Genomic DNA, 14,086 nt, shown 5'->3' with positions numbered 1-14,086 from the left:
CGTGGCCTTGGGCAGCCTGGTCTAGTGGGAGGTGTCCCTGCCCATGGCAGGGGGGTTGGAACTCGATGATCTTTAAGGTCCTTTCCAACCTAAGCCATTCTGTGATTCTAAGGGGGATGAAGAATGCACAGGCTAAGGCATATATTTTGAGGACTTCTCACATTGGTGTAGATCACAGACTAGCAAGTGCTAACTATAACTTTTTCCAGTAAATGATTCCTCCACGGCAAGAATTTTTAACTGAACAGTATGAAGATAGCAAGATTGAATAGTTCCCACATACGAACAAAGAAGTTAATTTATAAATCAAGTCTAATACCACGGGTCCACTGAAAAATAGATTCTATCCTCAGATACTTACGTATGGTAGATGTGGAAGGTACAGGCTACTACTGTCTATTTTTGTCCCATTACTTTACTGTATGCTGTTCGTGACTATATTCTTCACTGCTTCATCCAAAGCTACAAATTTGTATATAACTCTGGGGAAGTCTGTTTGTGTCAGTGTCCATTTAATTTGTTTTCCTTTATTTGCAGGAATTCCAACTGATTTATTTTCAGCTTCACCCTTACATAATTTGCCTTATTACAGATCAGATCGTACTTATGTTCCTTCCATGCTATGAAAGCAGTGTGTTTTTTCAATTATTGTTCTGGGTGCTGTTTGTTTTTATTTCAGCTCCAACTGAAAAACAGTTCATTCATACCAAACCAAAAACATCTGAAAAACCAAGAATGCCACACACCAAACCCGGTAATGGAGTCATTCTTTTGATTTTGTGTTTGTGTTTAATCATTCTTTCCCTTAGCCTCAGGTTTTGTGCTTTTTAACGGAATTATTCATAGCTGATTTTGTGCTGAAACAAATGTATTACACTAAAGTCAGTCAATCCAACGTATGCCAAAATACACTGTAAATAGTAGTAGGGTTTGTAGTGTAGCATCAAAAATGTTTTTCCTCTTTTCTATTACGTATAGCAAATGATGACTAAAATATAGTAATGTGGGTGTTGACAAATTTCAGTGGCTAGATAGACTCAGTTCTCTCTGATTACTTCCTGGTAATCAGAGATGCTTCTCTGCGAGCATTTTTTTTTCTTTTTTAATCCATAAAATGCAACAGAACTCCATTGCAATGTGCTTGTACAGTTAGCAACTGCCATTGTGTTCTAGACTCATCAAAAGTAGTCTTAAAAATAGTTATGGGGTGCTGTGTCTCTTCCATTTTTGTTATAGAAGGAATGTATAGGAAAAGTTAGTAGAAAGATAATGATATCTGTCAGCAGTTGAAGATATTCTGCTACTCTTTAGTTTGGGGCTCTATGAAAGTTTTGGAAATAGTACAAATGCTACTTTGTTTTTATTGCAGTTTCATATTCTAAGATTCTTCACATTTTCTCCTTAACAGCAATACATCGGACAACTCCACAACCAATTATTACAAAATCTTCTACTATCACTGAGCATTCAAGGGCAACAATGGGTAAATAAGTTTCCTTAAAGTTAAGATGCAGGTATTTTTAATTTTTCAATGGAGAAATTTCTAGAGAACATGCTCTGGTGTGGTATTTTGTGTAACATCATTCCACTATTATTCATTCTGCTTACACACATGCATGTTTCTTAGTACAAATGAGTCTCAGTTCTATCCTAGAAGTAAAGCAGAAATAGCCTACAGCTTATGTCTGGTCAGAAGCCTGTATTTGTCGGATCTCCGGTGGTCTAATTTTTCTTTTAGAGCACGAATTTTAGCCACTAACTCAACTTATCCTACAGCACAGTGCTAGGACTTTTCTGTGTTTTGGATAGTCATTTTGTTTCAGGTTCCAGAAAGCCATGGAATTGTTATTGTCTTTTTTTCAGGCATTTGAGGCATGCATTTTCTGTGGGCTAAATATGGCATTGGATCATGACTCCTGAAGAATACAATAATAATCTTTTTCCTTTTCTTTCAGCTCCAAAAGAAACACTGCTCATTCCTTCCAAACCCAAAACATCTGTCGGGCCAGAAGTACCACAGACTAAACCTGGTAATTTAAAAGTTTCTAACTTTAAAAATGTTATTGTGGCACTGCCTTAGTTACACTTTCTGCTGTCATTCAGTACTGCAGTCATGTGACATGCAAGATATGTAGACAGAAATTAGCATCATTGTTCAGCTCAGAGTATGTCAATAAATTATATCAAAGAGACTGCCCAAGAACTGCATCAATTTCCATGCAGAACAGAAGTTAAGATGGTTAGGTTTTTTAACATTTGTTTGTTGAATTGGTGGCTAGTAGCCATTAAAAACGTGAGGAATTTGATTAATTTTAATAAAAATAAACTGCTGTAGCCAGCTTCCCTAAGTTCTTTTCTTTTGGGAGATTTTATTACCCTAAATACATTTGCTTCAATTTCTCAAGTACTTTTGAAACTTGGTTTACAGAATCTCAGTCCAAGATAGTCAGATGCTAACAGTATAGGTACCTTCTTCCTATCAGTGATTTTTGCTTAGTTTTGATTAGTTACAATGAAGCATGGTGATACCTCAGCTTTACACTGAGTGTGAACTATTTCCATAAAAATTACTATGTAGGAAGGTTGCAGGAGAAAAAAAAAATCAGGGGAGGAGTGACAACATAGTTATACGAAAGAGCAGCTCCTAATCTTTCTTACTCTCTGATCTAACCTCCAAACTGATATTATTTTAGTTTTAGGCAAATAGTTTAATGAATAATTTTATCATTTCCCCTCTTTTTTCCCTTAGACTGCTAGCCCTTTTTATATAGCCAAAAAGAATTTAAGCAGAGACCCTATTCATTCAAGAACTGTACATATATATTACTATGAAAATCAAACTGAACAGTCCAGGAAAAAGATTTATTTTCTAAAGGCCATATTTTGAAAGGCTTTCTGTTAAGTAGCCAAGTTAGATTGAAAGTCTCAGTTGAAAAAGAGCTATTTCCAATCATGTCATAGTCAAGGAGTGCCATGTTTTGGTACCACTACCAAGTTAGTTTTAGGTGAAGAATCTTAGAAAACAGAATTTGTAAGTTTATTCTTTTCTTTTTAAATTTTAAATAATTATAATGATGTATGTACAAAATAAAATACTGTTAGGAAAGGGGTTAAAAATAAGTGGCACTATTTAGCCACTGCTCTTTATGCTAGTAAGTAGGTTACTTTCCAGCTTCCATGTTTTAACCTTACTTCTGAAAGACAAAGAGACATCAGGTGTGTGTCTCTGCCTGTCGGTCTCCTTTTCATCCAGTAACTTAAATATCTTTCACTAAATTCAGGCAAACTTGAGTGAGGGAGACATGTCTGAAAGATAAATATCTTACTACAAGCTTTTAGAAATTTTTTAGGGAAGTGCAAATTAATATATACAGTGTGAGAAAGACCAAAGACTGTGAGAACTCCACCTTTAGGGCATTTGTTCTGAAGTTGGTGGCGGCCCAGCAGAATAATTGAACTGTATGGCTGTCAGCACAAAAATACATCCAGACTAATCAGAACACGTGTCTGTCCTATGTCTTTTAAAATTGTCTTAGCAGATGTGTAGATAGGTTTTTAGGAAACAAAGGACACAGATTTGTAGTGAAATCCAATTTCTTTCATTTCATTTCATTTCTCACAGAACAATGTTTTATTTCTTGTAGCTCCAAGGGCAACACACCTGGGATCAATTAACCTTATAACAGTTCATGTTGTTGATGGGTCCAAAATGACTTTGGGTAATGAGAATATTATGTCAATTTATTTTTTATAAAACTTTACTTTCTCTGCTTTTGCTATATGGCTAAACTTACTTTAGTCAACAGAAATACCTTAATATATCTTTGTCATGTTCATTTGTTAGTCACATTCCAGTTCATGTTCAAAATATTGCTGATTTTAATTTTCCAGCCATTTTTCATTAAATTCTTTCTAGAAATAAGTACTTCATGCACAAGGCTGAGGAGTCATATCAAAAGGCATTACCTGATCATCTTGTCTTCTTTTATCTGACGTATTAATGATACATATCTTCTCAGTCTCCAAAAGTCTTTTATCTGTATAAAAGCATGATTTTCAGCCAGGTTTCTAGCACTGACTCTTTTTGTTTATGTTCTGCACAAAGATAGTTTGAATTTCCTTTCCAAATGTGGTCTTATGTTTAAAATAAAACATTTGCATTTGATAAGCAATAATATCTCCACTTTCAGTTCCCAATGAAACGTACCAGATTTCACCCAAGCCCAAAACTGCTCTAGCAACTGAAATTCCACAATTTAATACAGGTAATTTTTAGGATTTTCTTAAGTTGTAGTATGTCTGTAGATCTTAAATAAAATCAGTACAGTTTAAGGGTCTGTTTATTATTACGTTTCAAACTGTTTGAAATATATAACACGAAAATTTATTTTTCCCCTTATCAAATGTTTTTTGTTCATTGCTCTGAAAATCAAGGTTTTATCAGTATTGCCTCAAAGATGATATGAAGCTTTTAAACAGTATTAGTGCTGTGTATTGGGTCCTCAGATGTATAGTATTGCAAACACAGATGTAACTGGCTTCTACCTTTTTCCTTACAAAATGCTAACTCTAAATCTGTAAAACTTTTCCCAAATGTAAATGTCAAAAATGAGTAATATGTTCTTTCCTGAATAAGTATTTTCTCTGACACTTCAGAGAGGCTGGATTAAGTGTTGTGGATAGAATAGTCAGTAGATTCGAATATCAAATAGCTAGCTCTATTTATTTAAAAATTTGAGTTATAAAGGTTGATAATTTGGCACAAGATGACAGTGACTACTGCTTATGCTTTCAGCTTTCAGTGTGATTCACACAGATTCTGTAACAACTAAAATACCAAAATTATTTGGCAAGCAAAAGGTGACAATAAGAAAAGGTTGAAGGCTTCTGATGTTAACCTTGATGAGGACACTATGCTTCAGCAGCCCAACACAGTGTCTGCATTGAATGCTTCCAGTTGTTGTCTCAACAATATTTTAATGTTTCGTGTTTTTATCTGAATATTTGATGGGGGGGGGGGGAGGTTCAGTTTGGTGTTTTATTTTGAGGTTTTTTGTTTGTTTGTTTTTTACAGAACCTAATTAAATGTCTTAAGGCCATGGATACCTTGCAGAGCTAACTCTGTATCCATATACAGTTGGGTAACTGGCTGTAAATATTTTATATCCTTTCCTAAACCTAAACATGAATGTAACTGGTCAGACTGCATGATGGAGTCATCTGACCGCTAAAGAAACTAGCATTTTCAGCGTGCATTTTGGATTGGAACTCATAGAATTCTCATATGTCCATTTTGCTGTATCGCATTGGTGCATGGACCTTTTTTCTGGCAAATTACACTGTGTAATTAAATTGGTGTTCCTTTTACACACAGCATTTAAACTGAACATTATTTCTTTTAGCACCTCATAAAACACGTCTCACTTCTGCAAGACCAAAGCCATCTGATAAATCACAGACCAGACCTGGTAATAATTGTTTATTCAGTTTGGGGTGGGGAGGTGGTTAATTAATTAATTAATTTTACCTATTCTCAGTGGAATTTTAAGTGCTGCTGGGGAAAAGGGTATTTTTCTTTCAATTAATCAGTCTAGAGGTAAAGACTTTCCAAATCAGAAAAAAAAAAAAGGAAAACTGTGTGTATCATCACAGCAAGTGTTGCTGCTTCTTCTGCGATGTGGAATTGTTGGCATCACATAAAAGCCTGTTGGGTTTTCTTCTCATGGAACTTTTTTCTTTTTTCTTCTTTTTCTTTTTTTTTTTTTTTTAAACTTTCTCACAGCTCTTAGTAAAACCACACTGGCACCAGCTAGAACAAAAGCACCTGGACTGCCAAAGTGGATTGTGCCAACAACAGGTAGAGCTGCAGTTTTGGGGGTTTCTTAACTTATCAGTAAAAGACAGGAATGTGACTTCCTCAAATCAGCTTGAGCCCTGCAAAATATTTCATTGTGTTTGATTATAGAAGTTAATTCCTCAGAGTACTGTATTACATTGCTGCTACTGGTCATGCTATATCGTTCCTGACTGTCATTATGAAATTATATTGACACTCTACACTAACAGATAGATTATTACGTGGCTGCTGTTTACTCATGTCTTCTAGATGATAGGTCCAAAATAATTACTGGAAAGCACTTCGTTGAAAAGTGTTATCCAGTTGTCTAAGTCCAAGTCAGAAGGCTTGGTAAGAAAGCCTTAAAGCCAGGTATCTTACTAGCTATGCACATGGTGTGTTCACATCGGACATCATATTCAGACTATGCAGTATTCAGATTACATGTATTCAGGCTTGAATACTTCAGCACCAAGGAAGTTCCAAGTTGGTGGATGATCGAGGAGGGTGAGACCTGTCACTTCAATTTACCCATCCTTACACACACAGATAACATACATCCCTAACCACAAAGATTTATTCATAATATTGGTTTGGTTGGGGGGAAAATAATTTATCCATTCTCAATTGTACTTGATTTTTCCATCTAATCAAAATAATGTTGTCAGTGCTAATTCAAAATGAATCCATATTTTTTTTATTTAACAAAGCATTAATTTATTATGTCAATACAAATACTGTTGGTTTTTCTAATGCAGCCATTGGTTAATTAAATACAGATTTGGGGGATTCTTCATCAATGACGCAAGTTTAAAATTATAAATAATAATAATAATAATAATAAATAATATACATAAATAATATACATATGCAAAGCAAACTTTTGGCTGTTCAGTGGCTACTAACTGTGCTACTGTCCCATACTATTGCACTGTGCTAGTTAGGTTAGGATAATCTGAACAACACACCATTGATTCTACACACTCCTTTCTTTATCTGTGTAGTGTTTCTCTGTACCAGCATTTCCAAAGTCTCTTTGGCAATTTAATACCTTTTGTTGACCTTACTATGATTTGAGCTACTCATTCCTGTAATAGCCTCTTTAGAACATGACATGCTTTTCTGTGTTACATACAGAGTGGATGCCTTCATTGGAGGTATGTGCTCTTTGACCTTTCGTAGTGCTTCTGGTAAATGAAGTGAGCCCATCAAATTCCAGCGCATCAGAGGCAGTTATAGTATTAACTGACCAATGTCAGCAGTTGTGGGCCAGAAAGTTTTGTTCTTTGCTTATGTTGGCAGTCTGCTTATAAGTGAGCTTTCTAATGTCTGATTACCGTAATAGGCAGAATGCACATAGGACTCCAGGAGTAGGTGGCTTTTGAAATCATGTTACGAAATTACACATGAATATATGTTAGACAGTATATTATGCTTTTCCCTTCTCCCATATAGTAGTAACATTGGCAGAGGTATTTGTAGATTAAAAAGAAGGGGAAAAAAAATGGAATGCATGCTAAGTAAATCAGCAGTATAAATGTAATAGTAGACATGTAAATTGTTAAATGTAGTTTATTGTGCTTAATGCTGGTTTAGGTGACTGCTGAAGTATTGTTTTAAGCAATCATATTTGAAACACTCCCGTTGGAGTGCCCGCTAGTCGGAATGATTTCCATGTCTTTATAGTATTGACAGTTGCCAGGAAGAACTAGAGCTTCATTGTGGTAGATGTCAAAAATTGTCACGAGGCTATTACCTTGCTGTGCATGCTATGTGTACTCACAGGCAAATAAGTACCTTCTTTTAGAATTCTTCTGGAAAATGATACTTCTACTAATATTTTCCATTGTTCAGTTACATAAGTCTTTTTTCTCGAAGTTAAAGACATGGGTCTTAATTTAACAGATGCCTGGTACCTAAATTTTGTGTCCTGCCAAGTGAGCCCTTTAAGTTAAACCCAGTGTCCAAAGTACTAAGGAAGAGCTGGCATTTATTATCAACTGTCTATTTCTTTGTGCCTCCAACCCTGCTGACATAGCAACTCATTAATATCTTTCTGTGAGTCTGCACCTTTCTTCTCCAAAGTGTAGAGAAATAGCCAATGAATTTTGTACGTTCATGACATGTTGAGAGAGGACTGCAGCTTTTCACAACTTTTCAGTCTGTACTTTCCTTGATGATCAGCAAGTGAAATCCCAAGTCTGCTGTAAAGCAGGTGTGTCACAGTATTGTCGCAAATGCAGTGCCTGAGCCTACAAGGATGTCTGTGCTCACAAAAATAATTTTGCACAACAAGGGAGTTCAGGTAATCAATTAAAGAAATCTTCTCTATCCCTCCCAAGCAATGTGCAATTAAATATTGCAAACAGAATTCCAAAGTCTGTGGAAGAGACTGAGAAAAGAGAACTCTACTAACCTGGAACCCTAAATCTTACCAGCTGAGCAAAGACAAAAAAGTTTCTTTTTCAATAGATGATATCTTAGAGAAATTATAACATTTTAAGACATACAGAGGATTTTTTGGGGTGGAGAAGTTTGTCTTCCATTATGAAAATGATATATTATTTTCTGTGGTTAGCGTATCTCCTTAACTTCTGATCTAAGCTGATCAGAATCCTTAATTGGACTGAAAGGAACAATACGTTTTCAGGCTTACCTTTAGACGTTACGTCATTTTTTTCTTTTCCTGAGGAAGAGCATATTTACTGAAGAGCCACACATACTCTGTCGTTTGAAGACCAGTTCGGATCTTTTAATTCCTTGTTGGGCTGGCACTGCTGTTGAATGTACTCCAGTTCTTCTTCCTGATTGTACTCATTAGCATCAGTGCAAAGATGTTTCACCCCATGCAGCGTGCTTGGCAGCTGCAGGGCCCAGATGATAAGCAGTGGAATTTGTTTTTTTCCAGCAGCAGCACATGGGACTGTGGCTGGTTTCCTGGCAGGCTTTTCAGTCTCCTGGCAAGCTGTGGTGCCAGGTGGTAAACTTGACTGTGGGAAAGAGGCAGGAAATATTGCCTCCTCATGACTAACATTCCTTTTAGTTTTCTACCATGTTCTAGCCATTTTCTCTATAATTTCATTTTGTTGAGATGGCTTTTCATATTTGTCTTAGTGTATGTAACTTACCTTACTCAGTTATTTTTTTTTATTTAATCCTAACCATTTAAAAACTGTTCCTGATGATTAAGCTTCCAGACAACCTTCAGCAAACAAACTTTGAGCAACATTTCCTTTCCCCTTGTGAAAGAGATATAGTTGGTTTTCATTATAACTGCCATTAACTCTGTGCTCTATTTGCTTTTTATTTTTGAAACTGTGGGTGTGTAGCCAAGTTCTAGAGGACCTCAAGTATTGAGGTATTTCAGTTGTTTTATCAAGGGCACTTTTTCCAGTTCTTCACTTAAAATGATCCACCTTTCTAATGATATTCCTGCTATTAAAGATGCAGTGGTTAGTTTTAAGGTTTTTCCAGACCCCATGAATAATTCCAGAATAAGAGATAGAAGTAAAAGAAGACACAAACACACATGCAACTAATACATCTGTTCTCAGTTCTGTTAGAAGTTTGGATGAATGGGGTAAGTCAAAATGCTTATAATAAGCAACTTACGTTAGCTAGCTAGCATAAGGCAAATGCTATGATAAATACAGCAAACTCTTTGATAGTGCAGGTACCTTGTGTGGAAACAAAACCAAACTTCCATGTAACTTTAAAGCACACGGAAACATTCAAAAAGGAGCTTTTGTCCACGGGGAAGTGTTGTGCTTTGATCAGATTTTTCCCTAAACTTTGACTTATTTTTCATTACTACTTTACTGCTTTCTTCCGTCTAGAATGTATACAATATTTTGTTCATTCCTAGCTGATATAACTCAGAAGAGATTGTAATTCTAAATTAGATTGTAAAGAGTAGGATACAGGTAGACTTTTCTGTAGACACTGTAAGATGCAAAACTAAATTAGACTTGTAATGGATACTAGGGTGATTTAGAGTGATTTAGTCAATGTACTACTACATTTTGTTGATGTATTTATTGTGAGATGAAACTAAGAAACTAAATATACTCTGACTATGGCCCATAGTGTACAAGATTATTTTTCTTTTTAAAGCTGGTGCTGGTCTTCTCATGCATCTTCTTCCTTGAACGTCATTCACATGAAACATTGATTAGCACTCTGGTACTTTGTATATCTGAAGATCTAATTAACCACTTTAGTTACCTGAAGATAAATTGCAGTTATATAAAACTACTTGATGTGTTTAGAAATTTTGGTCGCAGGGATGAGGTGACCTGCATCCAGGTCCCAGCTTACTACAAGTCTGATCAGTTTAATCTGAAGTAAATAATGTAATGCTTCCATACTATTCTTTTCCCCTGTGAGGAGTACTGAGACTCACTCTCACTTTTAGAGAGTGTAAAGTCTCTAGTCAATCTTATTTTGAGTGTAGTGCCACAACTCTGGATTCCTAAGGTATGCTTAGCAACAATGACCAAATAGTAAAATAATTGAAAAATTATCTGCCTCATGCAGTTGAAATACTAGTGTAATCTCAAAACAAGATGAGCGCCGTATTATGAACCTATGAAGTCTCTGGTTTAAACGTTTAGATCATGTTGGAATAGGCTTGTAAGTAGATAGTTAATTTGATTTTGAGATATTTTTTTTTAATACATTAACTTTCAGGGTTTTTTTTCTTATCTCATGAGAAAGAATGATTTTTATTTTTTTTTCCCACAAACATGATGAAATTGCAATGCATTTTCTCACTCTACACACACAGAATTTTCGGAGTTGGAAGGGACCTCTAGAGATCATCTAGTCCAACTCCCCTGCTAAAGCAGGATTGCCCAGAGCACATTACTCAGGACTGCATCCAGGCGGGTTTTAAAAATCTCCAGAGAAGGGGACTCCACAACCTCCCTGGGCAGCCTGTGCCAGTGCTCTGTCATCCGAACTGTAAAGAAGTTTTTCCATGTGTTGGAACGGAACTTCCTATGTTCCGTTCCAACTTCCTTCTACCATATATAGAGTTTTTAAAAGTAAATATACTTGTTTTGTATAGGGAAAGCTTATTAATGTAACAGTCTGGCTGTCCTATAAATATCAGCATGTGAAACAGTTGTTCTGTACCAGGAGTAGTTGTGTTGATCTTTTTAATGCCATTTATTTTAGGGTTTTTTTTAAATGTGTTTGTATAAATTTGAAGTAGGACTTTCCTTTATATACAAACTGAATTTCATGTATACTTTGCCTCCAGTACTCCAAATATGGAATATATTTGGCTCAGAATTGCTCTAGCCATTCCTTGGGGAAGATTACCAAAGATCTTATTTTGGGGAAGAATATTATTTGCAACAATCAATGGACATTTTATTCTGTATACTGAAAAACTAAAACGTTCTCTGTACTCATCTTTCCACATATAACTTAGTTAACTTGGTTTAACTTATCTGTTATCTCTTAATCTTTCTCATTCTCTTTTTCCAAATATACTATTTTCAAGGAATCTTTAAAATTAAATTGCAAAATCTTCTAGACCAAGACCACTTTCCACTTACTTGAACAGGAAGGTAATGGATATCACTAAGCTACTAGTAAAAATATAGATGGACCATATATGCCAGTTTTGCACTTAATGTTAGCTACAGTTGGAACATATACAATATAGAAGCATTCCATGATTTGGTAGTGCACTGTAGATACTTGTTTCATTTCCTTTTGTTTCACAGATGAAGTTTATACACCTGAGGATATTTCTAGACAAATTGGCATGGATGTGGAAAGTTCTTTGGAATATAGTGATACCCGGGAAAAGCCATTTTCTGGTAAGATTAATAAAAGAAGACAATATAGCAATTTTTAACAGTTATGAAAAATAAAAATACTGCCTTTCCTACACAACAAAAAAAAAAACCACCTCCACTGCAGAAAAGAAAATAATTCTTAGTCATCCTCATCAATGCAGATTCCCTTGGTTTCAGGATGCTATGAAAAGAGATAAAAATAAGAATATTTCATGGTCACTACTTAGTCACTAACATATACCATTATTAAAAATTACCACCACCAGAGCTGTATCCTTATGATCAAACAGCCACAAGTACTGATTTTTTTCAGACTGATAATTTCTACATAGCAAAGGAGAATAGGTTGAATACATAACCAAATTGTCCTCCCACTTATGAGAAAGTTTTGTTGAATATTAGGATTTTTAGGAAAAAGAGAACGTTAGGCTTGAAGCAAAATAACAAGGTGGAGTAAATAAGGTTACAGGATATTTTTACATGTGCTATACCAGTTTTGACTTTTCTTACAACTCCTGCAATCATATTTTCAAGACAATCAAAATATTTTTACTGAAAAATGCCTTTGCCAAATAGGCCTTCAAAAATAGGCATTCTGTATTTCACTTTTTTCTAGTAAACTTAGAAATTTTCTGTTTCAAATGAGAAGTTGTAGTATAGAGTGTGTTTGTATGTCACATGTATACACATAAATGTCTTTGTTTTATTAGCATAACCAAGAATAGGGCTTGGTTTAGCTATGCTTTTTTACTGGCAAAACTGAATGAAAATAAAATCTTTTTGGTTTTGCCCTTTGATTTACTTTTCAGTTGCAGCTGCTCTTTTTAGTTAGATTTTCCTATGAAAATATGCTATTGGACTTAAAAACACAGATACAAAGATAGGCCTCTTACTAATTTATAAACTGCTGGTTTCTCCTAATCCCTGCTGAATTTCCTTTGCGCCTAATTTACCTGCAGAAAGACAAGAGCCTATCTTGATAACTGAGTTCTGATGTTTCATCTTTTTAAAGTTTATTCAATCTGAAGATTGTTCTTTGCAAAGGTTAAGTACAATGCTATATGCCATTAGTAGCAGATGGATGCAGGCTGTAAACTGCAAACAAGGATGGGTCTCTGCCTTTTTTGTTACTGAATGTCAAGCAGTGGTGTGTATTTAAGTAAATCCAGCCTGTGATTTGCAGAGACTGAAAGGGTTTTTTATGCACATAGGTTTGAAGGAACATCTACATCTGCTTTTACTCCTAATATGACATTAGATGTTTAAAGCTAAGCTTTTAGAGCTTTGAAGTAAGCCAGTACCTTGAACTGTAATCATAAGAGACCGCTGGGTATGGTTATGAGATTAGCTACTACTGTTTTGTAATTTTCATGTATACTTATGTGATCTCAGCTCACTTTGAGGCCTCACTATGTATGTCAAAATTCAGAATTATAGAATCATAGAATGGTTTGGGTTGGAAGGAACCTTAAAGATCATCTAGTTCCACTGCCTCTCCCCGCTGCCACGGGCAGGGACAACCTTATCACTCTCTACAACTACCTGAAAGGAGGCTGTAGTGAGGTGGGGGTTGGTCTCTTCTCGCTAGTAACAAGCGATAGGACAAGAGGAAACGGCCTCAAGTTACACCAGGGGAGGTTTAGATTGGATATTAGGAAAAACTTCTTCACAGAAGCGGTTGTCAAACATTGGAATAGGCTGCCCAGGGAAGTGGTGGAGTCGCCATCCCTGGAGATATTTAAAAGACGGGTAGATGTGGTGGTTTTGGCAGTGTTAGGTTGATGGTTGGACTATGATCTTAAAGGTCCCTTCCAACCTAGACAATTCTTTGATTCTGTGATCTTAGCATGCAAAGAGATGAGGCTGATTAATCAAGTATTGCTATAAATTAACCAGTATTTGACTTTGCCTTTAAATGAATTTACTTTTTCTGAAAACTTAGTGTGTTTTAACTGAAAAAGTTTACATTTAGGCTATTTATGAGAAATAAAAAAAAAAAAGTTATGGCACACAAGAATTAAGCTTGATGGGGGAAAATCACCTCCCTTGACCTGCTAGCCACACTTATTTTGATTCAGCCCAGGATAGTATTGGCTTTCTGGGCTGCAAGCACACGTTGCTGGTTCCTATCTCATTTTACATCTACCAATATATCCAAGTCCTTTTCCGCAGGGTTGTTCTCGATCCATTTATCACACAGCCTGTACTGAGACTGGTGATTACTCCAACCCTGGTGCAGGACCTTCCACTTGGTCTTGTTGAACTTCATGAGGTTTGCATTGGCCTGCTTCTCCAGCCTGTCAGGGTGCCTCTTGATGGCATGCCTTCCCTCAAGTATATCAGCTGCACGACTCAGCTTGGTGTCATCTGCAAACTTGCTGAGGGTGCACTCAATCCAAATCCCTATGTCATTAATAAAGATACTAAACAGTAATAGTCC

At 35.8% G+C, this 14,086-nt stretch overlaps 1 protein-coding gene across 1 annotated transcript in view; it reads left to right on the top strand.

The window, feature by feature from the left end:
• ABI3BP (ABI family, member 3 (NESH) binding protein) overlaps positions 1–14,086 on the top strand; it is a 143,411-nt gene that overhangs the window by 93,026 nt on the left and 36,299 nt on the right. The window contains exons 15-18 of the mRNA XM_009891656.1: positions 1,409–1,483; positions 1,956–2,030; positions 4,191–4,265; positions 11,572–11,667. Coding sequence (XP_009889958.1) covers positions 1,409–1,483; positions 1,956–2,030; positions 4,191–4,265; positions 11,572–11,667 — 321 coding nt within the window. The remainder of the gene's footprint in view (positions 1–1,408; positions 1,484–1,955; positions 2,031–4,190; positions 4,266–11,571; positions 11,668–14,086) is intronic.

Source organism: Charadrius vociferus, unplaced genomic scaffold, assembly GCF_000708025.1.
Source record: "Charadrius vociferus isolate BGI_N301 unplaced genomic scaffold, ASM70802v2 scaffold329, whole genome shotgun sequence".
Taxonomy (NCBI): Eukaryota; Metazoa; Chordata; class Aves; order Charadriiformes; family Charadriidae; genus Charadrius; species Charadrius vociferus.
Note: the sequence above shows the minus strand (reverse complement) of the source record. Positions and strands in the feature narration are given on the sequence as shown.